The following is a 26,582-nucleotide window of genomic DNA, read 5'->3' on the forward strand; positions in this document are numbered from 1 at the left end:
TCAGCTTTTACTAATTCTAATGCATTATTCTTTATTTTCAGCTTTATTAACACGCAGCTGCTACTAATTTCGCAACTTTTATATATTTCAGCCAACTATCACATTATTTATATGATTATTCTTCACGTTTACATGACTTAATTGCAATTTAAAAAAGGTTTTCTTGCAGCTTCAAGTCATTTAGTAAATTTTATGGGACGTTTTATTACCCTTATGTTAGAAGCTGGGCTCTGTGTAATCCTCCTCGGATACTAAACTCTTTACTTCTAATTCTCCCATACTTCTTTCACCCGTTTACTTGCATGTTTCTTTGCTGTGCGGTTTGATTTCAAGTAGTGTGCGTGCGTATTTTCTTTACCCATAATTATAATTATAGCATTTAAAGGAGTGTGTAAAAGTGGAAATGTTGCATTGTTTTATAATCGATGATAACAAGTTTAATGGAACGAACTGAAATTGATTATTTTTCTTTAGAAGAAGCCAGAAGAGAAAAAGGAAGTCGAAAAGGTAATTATTCGAGAATAAACAGTTAGTCATTCGAAATAAACGGGTTTAAATGAATGTAATTTTATTTTACAGAAGAAGATTGCCAAGAAGAAAGAAGAGAAAGAGGTACGTGCGAATATTTTATTTGTATTTAACATACGTACGCTCATATTCCTACTGTGACACAATCTTATTCTATTCAGGAAGCTACACTTAAAGCAGAAAAAGTAGTGTCTCGCAAGCAGTCTATTAGTAGAGTGAGTAACAATCATTCAAATGTTTCTAAAAGATATTGGCAAGCAACCTAGCATTGATTCATTATTCGTCTCGATTTCGCAACAGGTGGAAGAATTACGAACGGAAAGTCGTAGAAGTTCTCTGGTGACAACGGAAGAAAAGGTCAAAAAGACATACCATTCTTTACTCGAGTTTCAAACGAATTCGCTCTACGCTCATGCTACAATTTGTATAGCTGTAGAAACCCAATTGCTTATTTTTTCCTTTATTTTTTTTTTTTTTTTCTTAATATGTAGATGCTCGAAGATGGTCGCGCAACACCGCGACGCTTGTCTTTTCAGAAGGTACGCGAATACCGATTAATTTAATTCGAACCGAATAACGTTCAATCGTAGATATCAGTTCCATCTATCGAAAAAATTAAAAAAAAACCCATCGATCTTTCAGTATTAACTATGTTTTGTATGTACTTAGACCGAAGCGGAAGTCAAAACGGAAAGCCGACGATCTTCCATTGTCGAGAAGAAGGTGACTGCCGAGAAGGTAAAAGAATTTTTTGTTTCTTTCACAATCTTCATTGGATCTCAAACTTGTAATCGTTCCTTTCCTAAACTCTTATTATTAACGCTGTGATTAATGTACGTTAAGAGTTATTGTGAGTTTGGAAGATTAAAAAAAAATATATGTTACTACGAACAAAAATGGTAAGTATGCGTAGTATCTCACCTTCTGGAACATGACCCAGAAAGGCTAGTAATATCTAATGTTAGATGCTTTCGCTATGTGTGTTTAAATGACTATTGAATCGAGCGAAGTAATAGATAATGAGTGTCGCTCATAGCGTACACTTGTTTCACTGACAGGCTATTCAGCAGCCTTGCTGCACTACTGATATTATCTTCACCGCTGTTAAACGCGCCTACGACTCAGTCTGATAGTTAAAAATATATCTTTATTTATAATTTTTTTTATTATTTTCAATTTTTAGGTAGATAAAGAGACCCTGAAACTTAGACCCATAACAACATCAATTCGAAATTCAAAGGTACACGGTACATTAAATTGACACGTTACATTAGTTTCACGTCAGACATAAAATGTATATATTTGAATAATTCGCTCGATAAGGCACGTGATCATGAAATCAAATTCATTACAGAAATTTACACTATCATTTATCAGTTACGTTTTATAAGTAGTAACTTATGCTTTTTAAGTGACTTTGATTTTTCTTTATTTATGGATAACGTTTCCAGGATATCTCAGAGATTACACCTAAACCATACGTACAAGAGTTGAACGACGAAATAGAGGTAGCTTTTTTTTTTTACTCTAGTAAAATAACGTTCACAATTAATGGGAATGAATAAGCTTGATCGACTACACAATTTGTAGGACATTTGGGCAGATAGACCACAAGAACCGGATATTAAATTAATTTGGAAAGAGGTACACATTATTGGTTTTACTCAAATTTTAGCTGTAATGGATTGAAATAATCGATACGCGTGGAATTAATTTTAGGCGCCGCAAAAGGCAATCACAGAATTATCACGATCTAAACCAGAAACGTTTGAGGTTGTATATACGTAAAGTATTATAAATCCGGCATCATAATCTGAACACTATTTTTCTATCAATTAAATACGTTTTAGGATACTTGGAAATTAAATCTGAATCAATCAGACAACGAACCGGATTCGCTAAAATCCAAATTGGAATCACCCTTACTTAAATCGATTGACGAAGTTGAGGTAGAATAATAGAGATACCGGTGTATATAACATATTTGTGAACGCACTATGTATTAGAAGTAAAAAAGTATGTGTTATTCTAGGGAGAGCAAAAGCCAAAATTAAAAGTGACTCGTAAAAAACCTGAAACGGATAAGGTAGATAGCACTGCATACAACATAAACATACAGCACATAACATTATCACAACACGATGCAACCGTAATGAAAAGATAACAATTATGTTCATCGTTTCAGAAAAAGGAAGCAAAATCGAAATCTACCTCTCGCAAACATGACGATGCGAGCAAGGTATTATATTTCCATTTTTTTTTTCTTCTCTTTTCTTTCTCTTACTGTCCGCTTCCCTTTCGACCATTCAGAAAGATCGTTAAATACACACGAGACTCTTTCAAATAATTTGCTCTTTTTTTTTTATTTGCAACTGTAGCAGAAAGAAACGATCGTAAGACGTAGGCCACCGACAAAAACAACAGAAGGGTCTAAGGTACAGGGAATAGAGAACACAATACTTTATACCGTCTCAAAAATTTATCACAGTTCCTTAATTTTTCTTTCTTCCATTCTTTATTTATTATATTTTTTCTTGATTCATATGAATACCATCCAGGATGAAGAACCTGTATTAGATTCAAAACGAGAGGGCGATATTTCCAATGAACCTAAGGTATACATACAAGATCGCATTGCTTGTGCAAAAGATATATACTTTTTTCAAATAACCGGAATTTTACGTGTATTAACCGTTGATTGTATTAAATAATTGATGTTCGCACGTAAGACGTATAAATTTGATCGTATCTATAATTTTTTAGAAGGAGGATGTCGTCACTAAAGCCAAGACCGTTGGAAAGGAAGAAAAGAAGGTACAGAGTGAACACGCAATATTATTATACCTGCATTTTCATATACATATATACATCAATAGAAACGAGTCGTTTCAAAGCATTTTCAATTCACGTGCGTCACTTTTAGGAGGAACTCATACTCAAACCCAAAACAGAAGAGCCAAAGGTACATAGACAAACACGACACACGTACATTATTTATTCGTAAATGTTGATCTTAAGGATATCTCACATGTTACAATTGATTTTTAGAAGACAGAACCCACAAAACCAAAGACCATTCTCGATAAACCCGAGGAGATTGAGGTACACAAATCACACACGTCACTTAATACAATATACACGTTCTGTGATACTCTTGTTATCGTCAAACATGGTACACGTGATTATAAATTTTTTTAGAAGGAGGAACCTGCTACGAAACCGAAAACTCCTTTTGGTAAACCCGAAGAAGCGAAGGTACACGGCAGTAAATCAGATTTTTTCTTCCTCTCTACTCTATTTTTCTCGCGTATACATTTTACTGCACTTCACATTTTCACTCTTTTAGAAGGGCGAATCTGCTATGAAACCTAAGGCCACACTTGGTAAACCCGAGGAGCCTAAGGTACATAAGAGCGTGCTTCTGCATTTTCTTTTTTGTCTTTACATTTACGAATTTAATTTTTGTTGGAAACAGACACGCTCGAGCACGAATAGTTTCACGTAAACTGTTTTTGTTTTTTAGAAGGAAGAACCGGCTACAAAAGCTAAAACCACGCTTGGTAAACCCGAGCAACCAAAGGTACACGAAACCGATACTTTTCGTGCGATACGAGTTACATACACGATCACACATACACGATTCTTAATTATTGCATTCATCAAACTGTTGCATATGCATATTCGTACAAGCGTGTACTTCATGTAACTTCTTCACTTCAACTTTTCATCTCGCAAGTTAACAGGACGTTCTTTCCAAACTATAGACTATTAATCCGTTGATATATCTTTTTCAGCTTCCAATAGGAACGACTCATTATAATAGTCATTATCATCGTTCATCGAATTGCACCTGTTCACGAATCATAATCGTCGTCATTTATTTGAAGAATTTCTTTAATGAATTTTCATTCATTCCATCCGTATTTCTTTACAGGTAGAGGAGCAAATCCGGAAACCAAGTCTTAAACCTACAACGAAAGTGAGTAACTTGTATATTTACAGTTTAAACGTAGCGACTGCCTGTTTGTTAACTTGAATTATATACGTTCATTCTAAAACATTACAGATCGAGGAGGAAGCGAAGACGCTAAATAAAGTTGAACTTAAGGTGAGTATTTCTATTTTCTACGAATTAGTACACTTCGCAATACTTACGAAATAATTTCTGAAGTAACTTCTTTATTCTCGAATTGGTATTTGTTTTGTAAGTTCTCGTGAAAGATTGTTGCGAATAAACAATATATTAAATACAGCAGCCACAGCCGGTAGCACCCAAGCCGAAAGAAGAGAAAACCGGACTGCGTAAACCACCAAAGTATGAAATTAAAACCGACAACTTTCAGGCTATCCAGCTTAAACCGGTTACGAGGGATCCTAAAAAATCACAAAGTGCTGAAAATGGCACTATTAGTTTGAAGGTATTCCCGTGAAAGGGAATCTAAACGTACAAATATTCTTTCTCTCTTTTTTTCTTTACTATGCATCTATATGTTAAGCATTTATGTATGCATCTATGTATTTATTGACTATCCAGTTACTTTCGATTCTACGATTCTCTTTTATAATACTTCTCTCTGTGACTATCAAAGGTTCTATCTTACAAAAGTGACTAGCCAACTTTTACAAACAACTCACAGTACGAGTGACAGCTCGTACTCTCTTTGATTTTTTCCTACAATTTTCAAAAGCTTTCTATGCTTAGTATCACTTCTCAATGTCAATAACAATTATATAACGTATCTACCGTTTACTTCTTTCTTCACTCTTCGAAATTCTATAGACTTGGCAAATTGTTAACACAGGTGATTAATTAAAAATGTAATAACAATCTCTACGACATTTTGGACATTTCGCTGCAAAAAATACTTATCTCTTCGACCGGTATTTTCCTGCTGAAATCTCAATGTTATCTCTACGGCATATCTATCGCTCTATCATGAATCACAGCTTCACGTGTACATTAATATCCGTGCCGAGGAGGTTGAAATTAATCGTGTATCGATTGGTCACGCAGAAAACCGAAAAGACGGAAAAGGCTGAAGCCAAGAAGGTGAAAGTGGGAAAAGCAGCTAAGGAAAAGAGTTACGAGCTCCCAGAGATACCAGACTACGAGCGACCGGTGCTAGAGAAGCCGCAGGAATTCGAATTTGGCGAACATGTGCCCCGAGACAAATCTAAGCTCGACAGACCAACCACTCAAGTGAGTATTTGCTGTCGTTTCGTGTAACTATTACATTTATGTAGTTATCATATTTGTTCATCGATCATTCGTCTGTTTACTAATCGCTTTTCTTTCCATGTGGCGGGCAGAAATTCGAGTCTAAGGTGAGTGATCGTTTGAAAAATAAGAATCTATTGTAATCTTGCCAAGCTGCCGTATCCCTTTACGCGAATTTAGCAACATCTCGGTGAAAACCCTTGATGGTAGAAGTTTCGGTTCGTTCCTCGCAAGTGTAATTAACGCGACACGCGTTCGAGTGCTAGAGCTAATAATCGAACAAATAAAATCATCCGTTTGGCAACCAACTAATCCTCCCCGTTCGTCGTGTCTACCACCACTCTACATCCGGATACCGATGGTGGAGAGGGAACCGTTTTGGCAAATAACGCGTCGTATATCACCCCCCTTGGATCCCTGATTTTTCGACTCGAAATTTAGGGTGGAGAAAATGTCGATCGCTATTTTCGGTCTTATTACGTCCCGCCCATGCCCGACCATATCTATTCGCTTTGATTTCTCCCGAGCGATTCGAGGGACCAGTCTCGATTCAGTCTCGATATTAGTACGAACGTGATCGCTTCAACGATTTCGATCAAAGTAACGGGAAACGGTCGAAAGCCTTAGCCGTTGCTTAGCTTCCCTGACTTTTAAACAACTTGGAAACTGACTATTCGTTTTCTCGTGATCTCAGCCGAAGGTGCCGGAAATCAAAGCACCCGAGACACCGAAAATCGAAGTTATAAAAGACGTGACCCCGGCTGGAAGCAGAAAGAGTTCTCTCGCACCTGGCAGTGGCACAACCAGTCGAAGAGGTTCCTTGATACCACCGGAAGAATTGGGTCGCAGACCCAGTCTGATCATCAGTGACGAGGTATGTTACGAGCTGTGCTCGTTCAAGGTATATATATACATATATATCAGCACCGACAGTACTTTTGGAGATCGAGTAAAGTGCCGCAACGGTGTTCTTCGCGGTCGTTCGATGTTCTAATTTCTCTCTAATTACACTAAAAGTAAAAGATTGTACGTATACTAAAAGTAAAAGATTCTTCGTCTCTTCGTCCAAAAGATTAAATGGATACCGTTGCGGTCCCTTTGCCCCGAAGAGTAAAGCGATTTGCTCCTGGTACAAGTCTGTCTAGGCATCGGAAGGTCAACCCTTTTGGATCGGTATCACGAATTTTATCGTGAAATTCATTAATCAGGGCATCCTTGTCAAATTGCCAAGCAACGTTCTTAATAGCCCGTGATGTCTAATACTTTCCCAAAAATAAATACGTTCTGGCCTATTTTCGTGCAATTACTCATTAGTAATTTTTGATTGGCGGGAGGCGACTGGGCGTGTCCGAAGACTGAAATCGGCGATACATCACGAACGCTTTGACAGACAAATCTCTGAAAGGATTCGGGGGTTGGCGATCGAAATGTAGCGCTTTTTTCGAACGGAGCAAACCGGCTGACGCTTCGAGGGTATCGCTCGTAGGTTACTCACAATCCGAATCGTACACTCGCCTCGATCGCTTGTCGCTCGTTCGTTAATCGAGCAATTCCCACTTACCCTGATCGAGGAAAACGTCACGATTGAGAGTAACCACGAAAGTACGTCGGATCAAGAGTCCAATGCATAGAAAACGTTAGCTCGTGTACAGAACTAGATTAAAGCATAGGTATGTAGATCAATGGCTACTGCTGGTTAGCCCTAGAATTGTTGGAGTTTTTTTTTCTTTTTTGGAGTTCCGTAGCAACATCATTGATTTTAGTGATCCCAATCGTGATAGTCCTAGAGCTAGATGTCCAATCACGTGAACTCCCGACGTGTGTGTGTCGGGTGTGTGCGTTGATGTTAGTGTCAGCAAGGCTAGTACATCACCCTTACTCGTGAATCGTCCAAATAGCCCAGCTTCTGTAAAAAAAAAAACAAAAACGAAAAAAAACAAAGAAAAAGCCATCTATCCCTTACCGAACCTTCTCGCCTTTCACGAGACACTCTTAGCAACGAAGTCTTACACGAGAACCTGACTGTGTAGAAAGCATCGATAATGAAATGAATTTAGGAAGCGATTGTGAACGTTGCACCGGAAAATGTTTATGTAAGGCATGCACCTAACGCGCTCTACACGCGCGCAAACATTTTCGAAACCGATGCCGATCAGTAAAAGAGAGTTTGGTTCATCATAGGAGAATAGGAAGCTGCGACCAGGCGAGGTGGTGGACGAGCGCAAGGTGAGAAAAATCACTGACAGTGGAAAAAGTGAATGCCTCGTCTGCAACCTTACTCGACTACCAATGCACTTTTATTTCACCTTCATTTGTTCTTTTTACTCGCACGTTATTCCTTTTACACTGACAGAAGCGTACGTACACACATACATAACGGAACGTCCAGCGAAGAAACCTTGTTCGATATTGCCTGTACAAGCTGCAACTATTCTTCATCTTTTATTACTCATTCACTTACCGAAATCATCCCTACGATTTCAATGACCTCGCGCTCGAACGCGTACAAGTGTATTTTTTCCTTTTCTTCTACTCCCGCGTGAGATCGAAAAGAATCGAAGAACGTCGGTCGGACGCGAGATCATTCCAACGAGCAGAGGTTCACAGCTCATTATCTTTTCTTATTTAATAATTATTGACGTGGAAACATGCACCATTGCACTATTGCACCAACGCACCCACTGCACCTGGCACGGATCTGTTGCGATCGAATCTCCGAGCACCCAACTATTGATCTAGATCATAATTTAACATTAATACTGTTGTTATAATCGTAAGAATGTTATCGATAATATAATATTATCAATAACGGTAATAATAACAACGACAGAGACGAAACGAATAAAATAAAATAATCGCGATGAAGAAGAAAAAAAGAAAATCCATCCGCGATGCGTGTTTGGCGTGATACGGACACTCGACCGATCTTAAATCATTAGTGTATAAGGTTTCAAATTTCCGCTGGCATAGATCGCGGCTCGTAGATTAGATTTTGGCAAACATTGCTCGAAGGGACAGGCATCGGCGTTAACAAATGCCTAGACAAGCGACAAACATTTGCGGCCCGTGAATCGTCTCTTACTTTCAAAGATACCACTGTGACGTCTCGAAACATATATTATGTCGTTTACACGAGTAAACTCCTACTACGAAGTGGGAATGCATTTTACGTAGTTCGAACACTTGTTATCTTCTGCCAACGGTCGAATAAAACTATCAATTTGCCGGACGCGAAGGACGATCCCAAGTAACTTACCATAAATATTACACTGTACGTTTCAACCTCGCGTTCACCGTCCTCCAATAAACGCTTGATCGTTATTTCTAGCCGTATCTCGTGGACACGCCGTGGATTTCAAGATCGATTTTCTTCGATCATTTCGTACGAGATTTCTTCTCGATCCCTCAACATCGTCGAACACACGATCGGACCTTTACTTTTATCAACCGAAATTCAAATATTCTGTTCCTCGAATCTACTCCGTCTACAACATATCTCTTTTCCAACTCTCTACTCCCTCGAATGTCACTTCATAAGCTCTTGTCGAGGTATCAAAGGGTACCATCACCAGGAACCTTCGTACGAGTAACCGACCCATTCTCAGATTGCTGACGCTCGTCTTTATAATTTTTTGCAGTTGGGAAAATTACGCCCCGGCGAGGTGTTAGATCCTAAGGTGAGATTTGTGTTCGCTATAACACAAAGCTTACCCGCCCGATATGTTTCTCTATATGTTTCTCACATATTCGACCCCAAATTTTTCTCCTGCTGTTTTCACATATTTTATAAATATTTCTCTTTTTTTTCATTTTTTTCTACCGCCCCATTCCCCGCGAAGGATTTGGATTGGATTCCCGTGAAACAGCTATATCACACTTGTCCTACTGCACAATTGCAGTGCAGTTTTAACACCGACAAACTAAAACCAGCCGTATGTTCAATTCCTAGACGCAGGAAACGCAGACAAATGCCGCATACCATCACGGAAAGCCGATAATATTCATTTTCTTTTTGCGACTTGACCATCTTTTTTTAGTTGAACTTTTTTGGAGCTGCCACCGCTGCTGTCCACTCCCCGCTATCTCAACCATCTAGGCCAAAGTTCTACGTAGCCGCTTCGAGAGAGTACACTGGCAATCAATCTGTATTCTGTATTATCAATTTAGATAGACCTGTCTCTCTACTATATTTCCCGATAACAACCGTTTAAAGACGCATCGAGTCCGCCTTTCGTTCTCCACTTTTTTTTTTCTCTCTCATTCTCTTTTTCTTTTCTTTTTTTTCATTCTTCACGCGCCACACACAGAATAAGTCCGGCCGTCCTGGTGAACTGCAAGGGAAAGAGGTTAGCGAACATTTACTCTCTTTCAAATTGCCCTCGCGTTACCTTCGAGGTCATTTTCGTTTCCATTTGGTGCGTGTCGCAATGCTCCGAGTTGTTCGCAATGCGCGTCTGTACATACTTTGCGCAAAACTGCTGATCAGACTCCCGGCCGTTTCTCGACGTGCAACTTGTCTGTCGTGGTTAGTCGATCATTTTCTCCTTTCTCTGTTTCATCGATCAACCATCGTTGTTAGCTGCCAGTTCGACTAATCACGACATAATTGCAGTCGAAACGTCCCGCGGCTAGCGTAAACGTTTGCTTCATTCGAGCGTATACTATGTCTATCCAGAACGTAGAAACTAGACGTTGGTAAGATGTATTTATTTATTTTAATCTTAATCCAACTTGATCTCTTATTATTCTGTTCTTTGTTTTCTTTCTTATTTTTCTGTACAAATCTATGTCACCGTGTTCTACCGTTCCATTCGTGTTTCAAGTACAGTAGTAGTACTGGTTCCTGTGTCAAACGGGCCGCAGTAGTATAAGACCGTTTCGCTCGGACACCCTTGCAACTTCTCGAGCAACGACTTCTCTCTTCGGTATTCTTTGAGATGAACAATTCAACTACGGCCTGTTTGAGACAGAATATGTATTATAAAATTGAATCTTGCTTGTTCTGGAAGTACTCACACCATATGTATGTGTTAGCGATAAATTCTCGTTATCCAACAGTCATAGGTACGACGGTTTTTCTTTTTAAAGCAATTATTGTTGACACCGCGTATAATATATTTGTGTGTTTTATTTTTCACTTTAATCGTCGTACCCGTGCAATGTACAATGAGTAACGTAATTAAATGTTTTTTTTCCTGTATAAATAATGCAAACAGAGTACGTGGTAATCGCGTCGCGAGTGTAACTAAACCATGGAAACGTAGTAGAATAATTGTGTCGATAATAATTCCAATTTTCTCTTCTCTTCATCTAGTATATTCATTCATTCGAATTGTCAACTGTGTCTCTCTCTCTCTCTCTCTCATTCGATCTCTCTCTCGTTTTCTTTTTGTTCCCCTTGGTCTCCATTTTTCTCCAAATTACTCCATCGTTGCGGTAGTTTTCCAATCTATGTTTATTAACTACGCCTTATCACAATTGTATCTAACAGCGACCTCGTGACGACGTCCGAGTACTTCCGTAAGCGTCACGAAAACTTCACTTACTCATCAAGTATCTACCCCGTCAGACAGACGAGCGATGCAAATTAAAGACTCGTAGGCGAATAAAAATTGTACGCTTTTGTGATTTAACGAATACTCATACTAGTATCCCAATGAAACATTAGCGATACATCGTTCTACCCAATTACTGTACACGAAGCGCATCGATCGATGGTCCATATTGTCAACCGTGCCCCGTTCTATACCGTTGCTTAGCAAGAAAGGATTTTCCTCGATAATTGACAAGGATACACCAAACAACGAATGTATATATATATAATATATCGTCGATCGACGCGTCGTACAACAGCCCCAAAGTTTTAATACGTACTTACCTACTCTGATTGTTCCGCAACGTCTCGCTCTTCTCGCTCATTAGGAGACGAACTTGTTTATCGAGACTGATTGTTGTAGTGTTAGGTTTAACCTTGTGACTGATCAACCGATACGACCATTGTGCACCGAACTCTAAAAGGTTCGGTATCGACGAAGCAGATTATCTCGTCCACGTAACCCGAAAACCTATTCGTTCATGTGTATCCCATCATGTGTAACCTTCTACATTGTTCCAAGTGAACCACCCTGGTATCTTTTCGCGATCATAATGATCCGCCCGGTAGGGGTAACGTCTTTCACCTTTCGCAAGAAATATAGATTGTAAGCTGTGGAACCAGGGTGGTCCGTAGGTACATGCATTGTACGATACATCTGATTACGTGTGCACTCAAGAATTCTTTCGAGTTTTCACGAAACGTGGTCAGATATCTTGTTTGCATACGACGATCCGCCGAATTACCCAGACTAATTTAACACTGTGGTTAACATTTAGCATTTTAACGCTTCGTATTAACTGCGTGACTAAGGCACGATGAATTATTTTCACCGCGATATTGCATGGGAGCACCGCATATCGAGCGAACCGTGACTATCGCACCATCTTTTCTGTATGGGAAGCGATCTGCCGCGATGCTTTCGAATCGGTAAGTAGGCGAAAGTCACGGCGTTTAGCTCGTATCTGCTTGTCCGCTTTTTTTCCGAAAGCTTCCAGTGTGGTTAAAGTAAGAGAAATATAAAGTAGGATAAAAGTGGCAAGCGAAAGCGTGGTATATCGGGATGATTGGTTGATACAGCGTCGTCGTCCGAGCACGGACGTCAGAAGACCCAGCGTGGCGGACCTTGAGAATAAGATCAATCAACCGAGCACACCTCTTCGAGATGTCGGGCCAGCGGGACCCCCTCAAATCGTCGATGTCCAGGAATCGTATTCTGCCGTCGAAGGTATCTCGCTTTATCCTCTTTTCCCCGTTACGTTTCTTACGGTTCCACCCTCTCCTCTGAATCTTTCTAGATTCGACGGCGTATCTCACGGTTGGGGTGGAGGGTACGCCCGCGCCAACGTTCAAATTCTACAAGGGAATCACCGAGATCATCGAAGGTGGCCGATTCAAGTTCCTTACGGACACAGAAACCAATACGATCACCCTCTGCATGAGGAAGACGAAGCCGAACGACGAGGGCACTTACAAGATCGTCGTGAGCAACATCCATGGCGAGGACTCGGCCGAGATGATGCTCTACGTTTCCGGTATGATCCCGCCGTACCCTATTCTTCCGTGTCTTTTTAACATCGATATCGACCTCGCGAAACATAAAATGGTTTCGTTTTAGACGCCAGTGGTATGGACTTCCGTGCCATGCTTAAGAAGAGGAAATATCAGAAGTGGGCGAGAGAAGAGCAAGAGCAGGAGAAGGTAGACTTGAAGGAAGTCGAGAAACCGATGCCGGCTTTGAAGAAGGTCGAGAAGGTGCGTAACAAACGGTGTCACACATTTTTTTCAACATGTTATATCTGTACGCCGTGTCGAGAACACTTTGAAAGATTACTATTTATATTATCATAATTATATTATTACTCTGGTATGTCTTGAAGGAGCTTGTCTGCTCACTTTATCGTCGGTATGCATGTCGATTCGTTGCAAGTCTGTTGCATTTCGTTGCATTTCGTTGCATTCCGTTCGTGTTCTCGAATATTTACGATCGTCGCATAACAGCTCGGTGTACGCTCGGTATGCATACGATTTTTGGATGTACAAAAGATTGCTTATCGTTTCATTGAAGATCCGATGTGTATTGTACAGAGATGCGATTTCGAAAAGTTGTTCAGTTTATTACACATGTATGTATAGCAGCACTAATACCTAGAAATCGACAAGAACGACGTGTTCGGTCGTGCGAGTATAGTAGGCGAAAGGACAAACGATAGCGAGAGCTTAAAACATTTCTATAGACGAGATCCGTAGGTAATGGATACGTGTCGATTCGGTAGCACCTTCTTTCCTTCTTTCTCTACACGTTTGTCTTCGTAGTCGCTGCGTGACAGCGAGATGCACGGGAGAAGCTGGTATCAAGACGGGGAGGATATAGTGATCTTGGAGGAGGGTGAGGAGATCCTTCGAATTTCTCTAGACAGGAAGGGTGAAACTAACTGGAGCTGGCTCAAGGTTTTCTGGCATCATCCCCCCTCGTAGATTATTTCCAATCTGACTTTGACGTGACTCGTTCAGGACGCACTAATATACCTCTCTGTTTTCTACAATTTTTCTAGATAGAAAGAGATTGTCCCGAACAAAATTCAACGAGAGAAAGTAAAAATTGTGGAAACGGAAAACTTGTAGTAATAACACACATATATTACACGTTACTACATTACAATATCACGAATTTCCATTGAAATGAATACGGATTAACACCTCGGTGAAATTGAAGACAGGTGAACTGAAACTTTAACACCGACGACTGAAAATCGACGATATCCTAATTTACGAAAGCACACGTACAATTAGTTTAGAGCTAATGCTGGGCTTGAAATCGTATTTCAATGTAATCGATCATATCGTAGATTTATTCACGTAATACGTAGTCTATCTTGTTCATTAACAAATCGTTGATTAACCGTAGATTAACGACATTACTCGAACATATCCATTCGCAATATCGTTATCAATGGAAGGTTCGTATCGTTAACGGTGCATGAGTAGAAACTGTTACAAAAGTATGAGATTAACGCGCGGTATTTGTACAGTTTGCATTAAAGCACGGCTACGAGTCACAATAATAACAGTATGTAACCCAGCAGTAAGCATTATCTCTAAATGTTAAGTGATATTGAATTCGGATGGCCCTGATGCACGTTTACGTAAAGGTAATGGAATTAGTCGGATTGCTCGAAAGCGAATTCCGGTAAGATTTAGCGAATACTCGACATCAGGGTCGTCCGACATTGATGATCGATAACGAGGATCGTATAAGAGTGGGATTAACGTGAACGTGTGTGTGTACCGGGCATGCAGGACGTCTTCGACATTCAGCGCAGGCCAAGTTTGCAGGAGCTAATCGCCGACTGGCCGATACTAGCGACAAGGGTCAAAGAGAAGGTTCGCGAATACTCTTTACCACACATTTCCTTCATTCTACTTTAATCCATTGGGCTCGCGACGCTTTTCCAAACGGGAATGGTCTTTCCAGTTTTAAGTAACTTGCCATTTTCATTCAATTGTTCTCTGATCGCAAGAGATCCACGTCCATCCCCAAAGGATTAAAAGCTTCGAAGGACACCGAGTAAATGCCTATACTTCCACCCTGCAAAGCTTCCGAACCATTACAAGCAATAAATTTGTTCCAAGATATCCGTAAAGGGCTAAAAATCTTTTACGGGGACCATATATGGTAGTAGTCTTTCCGCTTCGTCGAGACTGAGATGAGGAGATCGCGAGACTTTCTATCCCGTTTTTAGCTTATTTGCTTCGGGTTGCTGTGTCCACGTATGAAATTCTCGCGATCCATTCTTAACGAAAACTTGTAAACCTGCTTTGGCCTGCGCTTCCTCCTGTTTAGAGGAACTCGGCTTTTTACAAATTCTCTGTTCAACTACTGCTCACATTTTAATACGACTAATGTTTTCGTGGATTATTAGATTTTTCAAGAAAGATATCCCTACGTATACATACCATACATGCATAGATACGTACATACATACATACATACACGCACACACACACAAGCTACCACCTAAGTTTCACGTTTCTATTAAAACGCGAAAGATGTTCACAGCCAATGTCTTGTGTTTCTTACGCTTTATTTTGCCTGCCATCAGCATCGCCGAAGAAGATGCCCGAGTAGTAAATCAGATCTGTGATCGTAGACGATTTTTGTTGTTTTATAGAATAGTGGATCTCGTAGACCCTCTCTCGCCGAATTAATTCCCGACTGGCCGACCCTGCACCATTTCACCAAGACGGAGGTTGGAATCGTACTCCTCGACACCTTCGAATACAGTTTCATGATCGACCAGAGATCTCGCGTGATATCGATGTCTCTCTCTCTCTCTCTCTCTCTCTCTCTCTCTCTCTCTTTCTCTCTTCTCTTTTTTCTCCATCCCTCCCTCTTTATCTCTCTCTCTCTCTCTCTCTGACTATCTCTTTCATCCTCTTTTTGTCTTGCCCTTTCCTTTTTTCTCGATTCTCTTCTTTCTGTATGCATCGTTTCTTCTTCGTCAACTAGATCACTTCACCTATGTACATACGTACATAAGCGTGTATCTTTCTCTGCGTATCTTTCAACGTCCTTCGTTCTCTACACCTTAATCTGTTTCTTCTATTTTTACCTATACTTCTTCAAAATCTCTACATACGATGTACGTGTTCGCTTCAAGAGTTTAACTCAATGGCTTTAGACTTGTTTCTTATAACATCTATCGATTACAATTTTTCACTTTGATCGACACCAGCCTCGCATCGAACTTTTTTGCGACAAACATTTTTTATACACCCCGCTGTTTTTCTTATTTTTCTTTTCCTTCTTCTTCTTCTTCTTCTTCTTCTTCTTCTTCTCCTCCCTTTTTTCTATTTTTTTTTACAGTAGAATTTTCCCGCGTGCCACGATGGTCCTCGGACATTTCGTACTTGTCGACGAGAATTTTTTTCCCTGTTTTTTGGAAGGATTTTTTTGATAGACTCTCATCTCTCGCAAGGCAAGATCGATCAATTAATGACGCCTTCGGTTTTTGACTCTTCACTTTTCCTTGTATGCCTAGCAAAGTTGTCGTTACGTTGACGGTGTTGTTAGATCTGATGGTGTTTCGTTCGCGAAAAATCCCTGATTAACAAAGTTCTCGTATTCACAGAAACCGGAAAGTTTCCTCAAACCACTGGTGGATCAGTATGCCAAAGAGGGCAAAGACAAAAAGGTCGTCTTCGAGGCGAACTTCTCGAAACCGAATTGCAAACCGAAATGGTTCTTCCGGAAAGATGTGAGTTACTCGCTCCATCTGTCAACCCGTTTCGTTCGTTAGCAATTTTATTTACAATTTTGTTTTCCCTTCTAGGAACTGTTCCCTTCAGCCAAGTACAAGTTTAAAAACGAGGAAGATTGTTATCAACTGATTATTACGAACCCAAAAGTTGAAGATACCGGCAAGTATACCATTGAAATTTCAGGTGTATCCAGTACAGCATTCCTCAACGTCGAAGGTAAATACGATTTAAGGAATAATTGATAATCTTTACGAGTGGGGGACGGGGGGGGGGGGTTCGAGATGGGGTTAGCAGGAATATCATTTTATAATTAATTAAGTATAATCGAATTCGTTCGTTCTTACATAGAACCGGATCCAACTTATACCTTTACCAAACCGCTTGCCAAGAAGACGAGTGGTTACACCAAACACGAAGTTTATATGGAATGTACCGTCAGCTCGAATCTCGCTATGGTTACGTGGTACAAAGGAAAAACCAAGCTCGAGGTAACCATCGAATTAATAATATCGTAATGTCTTTCATTCATATTAGTTAGTCAAATTAGATGTAAACGTGAAATGATCTCGATTAAATCACTCTCCTCAGGATGGTGATACGTATAGCATATCAAAGGATATGAACGGCGTGTGCAGATTAACTATAAAAAGCGCTACGCTCGAGGACAGCGGCGAATACATTTGCAAAATTAACAAACAACCCGACAAAACTGAGACGGTACTAACCGTAGTTGGTGCGTATAGTATTATCCTATTTTATTATTATTTTATCGTTCCTCTATTCAGAGTTCGAGTGTTTTATCAACGAATTACAATCTTTAAATGTGTACGTTGTTACTTCTGCCGCGTAGAATATCCTTACAAGTTCGTAAAGGTGTTGAAGTCTCAGCAACTCGTGGAGAAGGAAACGTTGACCCTTGTCTGCGAGCTGGATGATGCCGGTGGCGAAGTGAAATGGTTCAAAGGCGATCAAGAGATTGTACCTGACAAAAGGTAACGACCCTGTCCACGGTTTTGTCAATTTATGTCCCATTATGAATACGAATGATCCATTGAAATCCAAATGGTAATGCCAATTTGCAGAATACAAATCAAGGAGGATGGTAGAAAGAGGAAACTCATCATCAAAGACTCGAAAGTGACGGACGCCGGTCAATATTCTTGCGTGAGCAATGCCGACAAAACCGAAGCCGAAATAGTTATAAATTGTAAGTCGATTCGATATTGACCACGTAGACCACGTGGTTAGATAATAACAGTATCCGCGGCAAGTAGCCAGTTATCGCCTATGTATATTAAATGGGATTGAATTTTTCAGATGCGAACCGTTTCAATAAGAAATTAAAGGATACAGTGGCCGTGGAAAGGGAAAAATTAGTGCTAGATGTGGAACTTCAAGATCAAACCGCGCCTGCCGTGTTCCTGTTCAACGGAAAACCCATCGAGCCTAACGAGAGGATCGAGGTGAAGAATTTGGGCGGTGGCAAGCATCAATTGGTCTTCAACAGAGTGGAAATGAGCGACGATGGTGAAATTACCTGCGAGAGCGGACAGTTGACGAGCAGTTGTAAACTCACCGTAAAGAAGGGTGAAAGCAAACCTATCGCGGAAATTCCCGACAAAGTCGAGGGTCCTTGTAGCGCACCGCTCGTATTCGTTATCCCTTACAAAGGTAAGTTTTGTAACAAACTTCGTTATAACCACCGCCTTAGATTCCTTTCAAATAAAACCCGTTATCGGAACTTTCAGTGGAGGGAACGAAACAGAGTCAGGTAGAAGCTAAACTGATGAAAGACGGAAAAGCGCTACCGTTGAAGGAAGTGGAGATAGTCGTCGGTGAAGATAAAATCACGTACAAGATAAAAAAACCGTCGAGAGATCAGTCCGGCATTTATCAGATTAAAATTGGTAACAACCAAGGCGAGGAAGTCCGCGATGTTAATATTAATATGCAAGGTAAAGCTACTTTTCAGTCGAAGCTACTTTTGTACGTAACATTGTTTAACCGTAATTAAACATCTTAATTATAGATGTACCGTCTCCGCCCACGGATGTTGATGTTAACGAGATTTTCCAAAATTCCTGCGTGGTGTCGTTCAAGCCATCGAAAGACGATGGCGGATCGCCTATTACGAAATATGTGATCGAACGTTTGGACCTCAGCTTGAAGGCGCAGTGGGACAGCGTCGGCGAAGTGATGCCAGGCGAGAAATGCGTATACAAAGTTCAAGATCTTGTCGCAAAGAAAGAGTACAAGTTTCGCATCAGGGCGGTGAACAAACTTGGTTCCAGCGAACCGGCGATGTTCGCGAAGCCGGTCCTCGCGAAAGATCCATGGGGTATGCACGGAATACGGTTGAAATTACACCTACCAGCCTGTGTACGTTCAAAAACGTTAAGAACGCGTGTATCTTTTTCTACAGATGAGCCAGGTAAGCCTAAGGACGTGGAAGTCACCGACTGGGACAAGGACCATGCCGACTTGAAGTGGACGAAACCGGAGAAAGACGGCGGAGCTCCTATCACCGGCTACATAATCGAGTACAAAGAGAAGTTTGGTAAAGACTGGGTAAAAGGCAAAGAGATCGAAGGAGACGTAACGGAAGCCACCATCGATGGCCTGAAGGAAGGCACCCAATACGAGTTCCGAATCAGAGCCGTGAACAAAGCCGGGCCCGGTGAACCCTCGGACGCCACGAAACCGATCATAGCCAAGTGTCGATTCGTCAAGCCGTTCATCGTTGGCGAAGGTCTGACTAATCTCATCGTGAAGAAGGGCCAAGTAATCAAATATGACATCAAATACGGTGGTGAACCGGAGCCAGAGGTCCACTGGTTCCTTGGACAGAAAGAGCTGGTCCAAGATGCAGCAGAGCGAATCACGATTGATAAATACGAGAGAAACACCGTGTTAACTGTAAGAAAAACGACTAGGCCAGATTCTGGAAAGTATAAACTTGTTCTGTCTAACAGTTCCGGAACTTGTGAGAGTATCGCTGATGTCGTTGTTCTCGGTAACCACAATTTGCCTTTCCCTTTACTTCTAGTATTTTTTTAGACAAATGGAGTTTTACCCCTTTCATCTGTACTTTTGTCCTCTTTTAGACAAACCTTCGAAACCGACCGGTCCGCTGAAGGTAGAGGAAGTCCGTGCCGATCATGTGAAAGTAAAGTGGCAGAAACCCGAAGATGACGGCGGTACCGAAATTACCGGATATGTTCTAGAAAAAATGGATGTGGACACGGGACGATGGATTCCTGCTGGAGAAGTGGGCCCCAACGAAGACAGCTTCACCTTCAGCGGCTTGACGCCGAAGAAGAAGTACAAGTTCCGTGTGAAAGCTGTGAACAAGGAAGGTGAATCAGAGCCGCTAGAAGTCGAGGAAGCAATACTTGCCAGGAATCCATACGGTAAGTAAAATATTATCCGCGATCTTGTATTATCTATTTTTTTCTGGGATCTATAACTTTGACTGCTCGTTTGTTTCCCCTCCATTAGACGAGCCGGGTAAACCTGGTAAACCGGAAATCTTCGATTACGATAATGTCAGCGTGTCCTTGAAATGGGAGAAACCGGAGAGCGACGGTGGTAGACCGATCACTCACTATACCATCGAAATGAAAGACAAATTCGCGGTCGATTGGGTCGAGGTAACGAAAACCGCCGATGCCACGCCGGAAGCAAAAGTCGAAGGTCTCAAAGAGAAAATGGTTTATCAATTCCGGGTCCGTGCTCACAACAAGGCAGGCCCGGGTGAACCTAGCGAACCTACGGACAATCACCTTTGCAAGCACAAGAATCGTAAGTTCGCCTGTTGTTTCGACTGCTATTTGAGCTATACGAGTAGCGTCTAAAAATTCCGATACTGCTTTTATAGTGAAACCGAGAATCGACAGAACCAACTTCAAATCCGTGATCATCAAGGCCGGACGTACGCACAAATGGTCTGTGGACATCACCGGAGAGCCACCACCAGAAATTAAATGGATCTGGAGGGACAACATCCCCTTAACCACCACCGAACGCATTAAGATCGATAATGTTGATTACCACACAGATTTTACGATCGTGAACGCGATGCGCAAGGATACCGGAAAGTATACCCTCATAGCAGAGAACAGGAACGGAAAGGACGAGGAGACCGTGGAACTTACGGTTCTGGGTAAATTTCAATTTCGGTTCGAAATTGCGCGGAATCGATCGCGGACCAAATTGCAATTGTTATTTTATCATCTACCATTTAGGCAAACCGAGCGCACCGAAGGGTCCGTTAGAGGTAACGGACGTCACCGCGACTTCTGCCAAGGTCAAATGGGAGAAACCAGAAGACGACGGTGGCGTGCCGATCAAGGAATACGAAATCGAGAAGCTGGACACGAAGACCGGCAAATGGGTTAGAGTCGGAAAAGTTCCAGGCACTTCACCGCTCACGGAATTCGAGGTAACTGGATTGAATCCAGGCAGCGAATACAAGTTCCGGGTAACAGCGGTTAACGACGAAGGTGATTCAGAGCCGTTGGAGAGCGAACGTGGAATAATCGCCAAGAATCCATACGGTAAAGCGATCGAATCTTTGTCAATATGTAACGCGTGTGAGTTTCTTACTTAATTACGTAAAATGTATTTTCGATGTTTTACAGATGAACCGCAAAAACCTGGAACCCCCGAAATAACCGACTACGACAACGAATCTGTAAGCTTGAAGTGGACCGCACCGGAATTCGATGGCGGCGCACCGATCGAGAAATACATCATTGAAAAGAAAGATCGTTATAAACCAGACTGGGAGAAAGCAATGGAAGTACCTGGAAATCAACTGGAAGCCAAAGTAGCCGGTTTAAAGGAGCGTGGAGAATATCAGTTCAGGATCATTGCTGTGAACAAAGCTGGACCTTCTCCTCCATCGGACGCTTCGAAGATGCAAATATGCAAACACAAAGCTCGTGAGCATTTACGATATTCTATATATTATCTTCAAGTATCTGATAGGTAGAATGATGGGTAACGTTTATTTGTTGCTAATTGCCTCATTTTTGATGTATTATCCTTTAGTGAAGCCAAGAATCGACCGTACAAATTTGAAACCTATTACCGTACGGGCTGGCAAGACTGTCAAATACGACGTAGACGTTCGCGGTGAACCACCTCCAGAAATCATTTGGTACCACGCCAATCAGGAGGTGAAAAGTGGCGGAAATATCGAAATCGTCAATGTTGATTACAACACTAAACTCAGTATTACGGATTGCGTACGCAAAAATACCGGAGTATGGAAGATAAAAGCGGTAAATGCTCACGGTGAAGACGAGGCAGAGGTCGAAGTCACCATACTTTGTAAGTCCACCGATAATTTTGATTCCCGTCAGAGATTCGATCGTACAACACCTATGTCATCTGTCAACAGCGGCCCCTGGAAAGCCGAAGGGTCCATTGAAAGTGTCCGACGTGACGAAGAGCGGATGCAAATTGAAGTGGGATAAGCCGGAAGACGACGGTGGAAAACCTGTTACCGGTTACCAGGTTGAGAAACTAGACAAGTCCACCGGAAGATGGGTACCGGTTGGACGCACTTCAGATACCGAAATGGACATTAAGGGTCTCCAAGAGGGTCACGAATATGAATTCAGAGTGAAAGCGATCAACGAAGAGGGCGAATCCGAGCCATTGGTCACCGATGGTACGACCGTTGCCAAAAATCCATACGGTAAGACACATAGTTTAACTCGATGGTACTACGTAGGAATATGTGTTTGATGAAACGACAAGTCCGATCCTTAAGTAACAATTTAACTTTTAGACGTAGCCAGTAAACCCGGTGTACCAGAATTGGAGGATTGGGATGTGGATCGTGTCGACTTAAAGTGGGAGCCACCAAAAAGTACCGGAGGTGCACCTATTACCGGCTATATCATTGAAATGAAAGAGAAATTATCCGCAAACTGGCAAGAGGCAACCGTAACTGAATCACCACAACCGAAAGGACGCGTCACGGGATTAAAGAAAGGTTCCGTTTATCAATTCCGTGTGCGTGCCGTTAACAAAGCTGGGCCGTCTGAACCAAGCGATCCAACGAAGCCGCACATTGCAAAGGCACGATATCGTAAGTAACTCCCAGCGTTACAGTGATTGCGCGCATTACAATGCTCTTCGATTACGTCTTTCTATGCTTCAGTGAAACCGCACATCAATCGCGACAAGCTTCAAACGATCAAAGTGAGAGCAGGTCAAACGGTGAAGTTGGAAGTTGACATCGAAGGTGAACCGCCTCCGACTGTTACTTGGAATTTTGACGGTGCAGTTCTACAGACTGGCGCCAATGTTAAGATCGACAACGAGGATTACTTGACAAAGATTCATTTGACCAACACTACTCGCAAGCTTAGCGGAAAATACACGATCAAAGCTGTTAACGATTCCGGGCAGGACGAAGCCGACGTGGAGATTATTATTCTAGATAAGCCCGGAAAACCGGAAGGTCCTCTAGAAGTGACGGACATCCACAAGGAAGGGTGTAAATTAAAGTGGAACAAACCGAAAGACGACGGTGGCTTGCCTTTGTCTGGTTTTGTGGTCGAAAAAATGGATGTGACTACAGGTCGTTGGGTACCAGCTGGGATCGTTGATCCCGAGAAAACAGAACATACCATTACCGGTTTAGAACCTGGTAAAAAGTACGAGTTCCGTGTAAAAGCAATGAACGAAGAAGGAGAGTCGGAGCCGTTGCAAACGGATACCGCTATCCTTGCTAAAAATCCGTATGGTAAGAGAGAGAGAATGAATTTACGAAGGATTGTTCCTCGGAATTTAGGTATTTAAAATTCTCGTTTCACTTTTCAGATCCGCCAGCAGCACCTGGTCTTCCAGACATCATCGATTGGGCCGAGAATATGGTGAAACTTAAGTGGGAACCACCGATACGAGACGGCGGTGCGCCAATTACTGGCTACATAATCGAAATGAAAGACAAATTTGGTACCTCGTTTGTAAAGGCTGCCGAGGTTCAAGGGCCGGTCTGTACGGGAACGGTGACCAGACTAGAGGAAGGAAATCAATATCAGTTCCGAGTGCGGGCCGTAAACAAAGCCGGTCCTGGTGAACCTAGCGAAGCTACTAATCCTCACACCGCCAAAGCTCGTTGGCGTAAGTGCATACAAGTTTTCATTTCATTCTAACCGAAACATCGTTCGATTCCACTTTTGATACGTCTGGTTATTGTGTACAGTGAAACCGTTCATCGACCGTACCAATCTGCAACCGATAACTGTCAAAGTTGGTCTTACCGTGACCTTGGACGTGAACATTATCGGAGAACCGCCACCAACTGTAACCTGGTTCTTTAAAGAGAAAGAGCTCGTATCCGATGATACATTACGTATCGACAATATCGATTATAATACAAAATTCTTTATCCTGAAGGCTAAGCGAGCCCACACTGGAAAGTATGTAATTAATGCGAAGAACGAGGTAGGCGAGGACACAGCCGACGTCGAAATAACGGTCATCGGCAAACCAAGCAAACCAAAGGTACGCGTATCATCTGATCTCTCGCTGTAGATGCGCTTTTAACCTCCTACGATTTAATTCTCCTCAGGGTCCCCTGGAAATATCCGACGTGAATAAACACGGTTGCAAATTGAAATGGGACAAACCGGACGACGACGGTGGCGTACCGATCGAATACTATGAGATCGAAAAGTTGGATCCTCTTACCGGCCAGTGGATCCCTTGCGGTAAATCCACGGAGCCGGAAGCCACGATAACTGGTCTCCAGGAAGGTAAACCTTACAAATTCCGCGTGAAAGCGGTGAACCGGGAAGGTGAATCCGACGAGTTGGAAACGGACAAATCCATCATTGCGAAAAATCCATTCGATGAGCCTGGCAAGCCCGGTCGTCCCGAAATCAAGAACTGGGACAAAGATTTCGTTGACCTCGAGTGGACACCACCCAAGGACGATGGCGGTGCCCCGATCGAAAAATATATCGTACAGATGAGAGACAAGGAGGGACGTCAATGGATAGACGTTGCAAAGGTTGGCGGGGACCGTAACGTTGCCAAGGTCACCGACGGCATCCAGGAAGGTCACGAATATGAGTTCAGGATAGTCGCTGTTAATAGAGCCGGACCAGGAGAGCCTAGCGATACCTCGAAGAGTGTCGTAGCCAAGCCACGATTCTGTAAGTGCAAGCACGCATGTGTTTCCCGTACATTGGTATTATATTATAGTGGATTTTTTTCACCATCGATGACTAATAAATAACCATCCTTTCTCTTCTACTATGTAAAGTGGCACCACGTATCGATCGTAAAAATCTGCAAAAGAAAGTCATGCGAGTGGGTCAGTTGTTACGAATCGAGGCGGACGTGCAAGGTGAACCACCACCACTTATCACTTGGAAACTTAAGGACGCCGTGCTGAAGAGCATGGATCGTCTCAAGATCGAAAACGAAGACTACCACACCACTTTCATTATGAGTAAATTACAAAGATCCGATACAGGAACGTACACGGTCATTGCCAAAAACGACAGCGGTACCGATCAAGTTGACGTTGAAATTCAGGTGGCTTATATTATTATAAAATTCATTCTCGATCGACATACGAACGCGTGAAACGTTCGATGACGATGAAGAATTCTATTAAGCGTCATGGAGCAAAGTAACGACCATCACTGTTACAGGTATTAAGCAAACCTGGCAAACCTAAAGGACCGCTCGAAGTGTCGAATGTGACCGCAGAGGGATGCAAACTGAAATGGGACAAACCTGATGATGACGGCGGTGAGCCTGTCGATCATTACGTCATCGAAAGGATGGACGTTGATAGCGGAAGATGGGTACCTTGCGCAACGAGCAAAACTCCAGAGGCGGACGTTACCGGTCTCAACGAAGGCAAGGACTATCTGTTCCGAGTGAAAGCTGTCAATTCCGAGGGCGAATCCGAACCTTTGGAAACGGCGATTCCGGTCACAGCAAAGAATCCGTACAGTAAGCAAACGTTTAATTAATTTCATCTGAATTAATCGAATGTGCGTAATCCGAGCATAATAATTTCCGTCTAATTGTAGCCGAGCCGGATGCTCCCAGCAAACCAGAACTAAAGGACTGGTCTAAGCAACACGTCGATCTAAAATGGAAAGCACCAAAGAACGATGGCGGAGCACCGATCGAGAAGTATATAATCGAAAAGAAAGATCAATACGGAAAATGGCAAAAGGCAGCAGAAGTGCCGGGCAACAAAACGGAAGGTAGAGTCGAGGATCTAGTCGAGGGACAGAAGTATCAGTTCCGTGTGAAAGCTGTGAATAAAGGAGGTCAAAGCAAACCTAGCGAACCCAGCGACAGTTTGGTCGCGAAAGATCGGTACGCGGCGCCAAGGATCGATCGCACGAACTTGAAAGACATAACGATCAAAGCTGGCACTAACATTCGGTTAGATGTGAAGGTTACCGGTGAACCACCGCCAACGAAAACTTGGTTTTTGAACAAAGCCAAGCAGGAATCCGCTGGCGTATTGACCATCGAACTGGAAGATTATAGAACAAAGTTTTTAGTATCGTCCGCTAGCCGAGCGCACTGCGGTACGTTGACGCTGAAAGCGGAGAACAGCTCCGGGAAAGACGAGGCGTCGATCCAAATTCAAGTTTTGGACAAGCCCGGTAAGCCGGAAGGTCCGCTGAAAGTCTCCGATGTGCATAAGGAGGGATGCACGTTAAAATGGAATCCACCGCTGGACGATGGAGGCGTGCCACTTGATCACTACGTCGTCGAGAAAATGGATACAGAGACGGGAAGGTGGATACCTGTGGCACGCACCAAAGAGCCCACTATGGTAGTAGAAAATTTGGTACCTGGTCAAGAGTACAAATTCCGAGTTGCCGCTGTAAACGCAGAGGGTGAATCGGAGCCGTTGGAGACGGAACACGGAATCGTGGCGAAGAATCCGTTCGGTCAGCGTACAATTATTTTACGACCGTTCTT

The 26,582-nt window shown here is 42.2% G+C and overlaps 2 protein-coding genes across 2 annotated transcripts in view; both read left to right on the forward strand.

The window, feature by feature from the left end:
* The window catches only part of Bent (projectin protein bent), a 55,972-nt gene that overhangs the window by 11,628 nt on the left and 17,762 nt on the right, over nucleotides 1-26,582 (forward strand). The window contains exons 18-65 of the mRNA XM_076904749.1: nucleotides 475-507; nucleotides 580-612; nucleotides 690-743; nucleotides 829-885; nucleotides 1,198-1,266; nucleotides 3,292-3,342; nucleotides 3,452-3,490; nucleotides 3,577-3,630; nucleotides 3,727-3,783; nucleotides 3,875-3,931; nucleotides 4,052-4,108; nucleotides 4,463-4,507; nucleotides 4,595-4,636; nucleotides 4,782-4,946; nucleotides 5,543-5,728; nucleotides 5,839-5,853; nucleotides 6,441-6,620; nucleotides 7,928-7,972; nucleotides 12,420-12,567; nucleotides 12,638-12,874; nucleotides 12,958-13,094; nucleotides 13,656-13,790; nucleotides 14,640-14,723; nucleotides 16,472-16,597; nucleotides 16,673-16,817; nucleotides 16,950-17,089; nucleotides 17,190-17,334; nucleotides 17,452-17,593; nucleotides 17,684-17,808; nucleotides 17,919-18,272; nucleotides 18,350-18,556; nucleotides 18,631-18,939; nucleotides 19,024-19,614; nucleotides 19,706-20,011; nucleotides 20,100-20,402; nucleotides 20,479-20,763; nucleotides 20,846-21,157; nucleotides 21,242-21,544; nucleotides 21,654-21,935; nucleotides 22,006-22,305; nucleotides 22,399-22,701; nucleotides 22,774-23,361; nucleotides 23,439-23,741; nucleotides 23,824-24,125; nucleotides 24,193-24,778; nucleotides 24,889-25,163; nucleotides 25,283-25,589; nucleotides 25,670-26,551. Of these exons, the coding sequence (XP_076760864.1) occupies nucleotides 475-507; nucleotides 580-612; nucleotides 690-743; nucleotides 829-885; nucleotides 1,198-1,266; nucleotides 3,292-3,342; nucleotides 3,452-3,490; nucleotides 3,577-3,630; nucleotides 3,727-3,783; nucleotides 3,875-3,931; nucleotides 4,052-4,108; nucleotides 4,463-4,507; nucleotides 4,595-4,636; nucleotides 4,782-4,946; nucleotides 5,543-5,728; nucleotides 5,839-5,853; nucleotides 6,441-6,620; nucleotides 7,928-7,972; nucleotides 12,420-12,567; nucleotides 12,638-12,874; nucleotides 12,958-13,094; nucleotides 13,656-13,790; nucleotides 14,640-14,723; nucleotides 16,472-16,597; nucleotides 16,673-16,817; nucleotides 16,950-17,089; nucleotides 17,190-17,334; nucleotides 17,452-17,593; nucleotides 17,684-17,808; nucleotides 17,919-18,272; nucleotides 18,350-18,556; nucleotides 18,631-18,939; nucleotides 19,024-19,614; nucleotides 19,706-20,011; nucleotides 20,100-20,402; nucleotides 20,479-20,763; nucleotides 20,846-21,157; nucleotides 21,242-21,544; nucleotides 21,654-21,935; nucleotides 22,006-22,305; nucleotides 22,399-22,701; nucleotides 22,774-23,361; nucleotides 23,439-23,741; nucleotides 23,824-24,125; nucleotides 24,193-24,778; nucleotides 24,889-25,163; nucleotides 25,283-25,589; nucleotides 25,670-26,551 (9,901 nt within the window). The remainder of the gene's footprint in view (nucleotides 1-474; nucleotides 508-579; nucleotides 613-689; nucleotides 744-828; nucleotides 886-1,197; nucleotides 1,267-3,291; nucleotides 3,343-3,451; nucleotides 3,491-3,576; nucleotides 3,631-3,726; nucleotides 3,784-3,874; nucleotides 3,932-4,051; nucleotides 4,109-4,462; nucleotides 4,508-4,594; nucleotides 4,637-4,781; nucleotides 4,947-5,542; nucleotides 5,729-5,838; nucleotides 5,854-6,440; nucleotides 6,621-7,927; nucleotides 7,973-12,419; nucleotides 12,568-12,637; nucleotides 12,875-12,957; nucleotides 13,095-13,655; nucleotides 13,791-14,639; nucleotides 14,724-16,471; nucleotides 16,598-16,672; nucleotides 16,818-16,949; nucleotides 17,090-17,189; nucleotides 17,335-17,451; nucleotides 17,594-17,683; nucleotides 17,809-17,918; nucleotides 18,273-18,349; nucleotides 18,557-18,630; nucleotides 18,940-19,023; nucleotides 19,615-19,705; nucleotides 20,012-20,099; nucleotides 20,403-20,478; nucleotides 20,764-20,845; nucleotides 21,158-21,241; nucleotides 21,545-21,653; nucleotides 21,936-22,005; nucleotides 22,306-22,398; nucleotides 22,702-22,773; nucleotides 23,362-23,438; nucleotides 23,742-23,823; nucleotides 24,126-24,192; nucleotides 24,779-24,888; nucleotides 25,164-25,282; nucleotides 25,590-25,669; nucleotides 26,552-26,582) is intronic.
* Nucleotides 1,407-3,239, forward strand: LOC143428931 (uncharacterized). The gene is made up of 9 exons (XM_076904210.1): nucleotides 1,407-1,427; nucleotides 1,712-1,768; nucleotides 1,980-2,036; nucleotides 2,119-2,172; nucleotides 2,248-2,301; nucleotides 2,379-2,477; nucleotides 2,561-2,614; nucleotides 2,714-2,767; nucleotides 2,907-3,239. The coding sequence occupies exons 1-9, from the start codon at nucleotides 1,407-1,409 to the stop codon at nucleotides 3,237-3,239; spliced, it is 783 nt and encodes a 260-aa protein (XP_076760325.1).

This window comes from Xylocopa sonorina, chromosome 11 (genome assembly GCF_050948175.1).
Source record: "Xylocopa sonorina isolate GNS202 chromosome 11, iyXylSono1_principal, whole genome shotgun sequence".
NCBI classification, from domain to species: domain Eukaryota; kingdom Metazoa; phylum Arthropoda; class Insecta; order Hymenoptera; family Apidae; genus Xylocopa; species Xylocopa sonorina.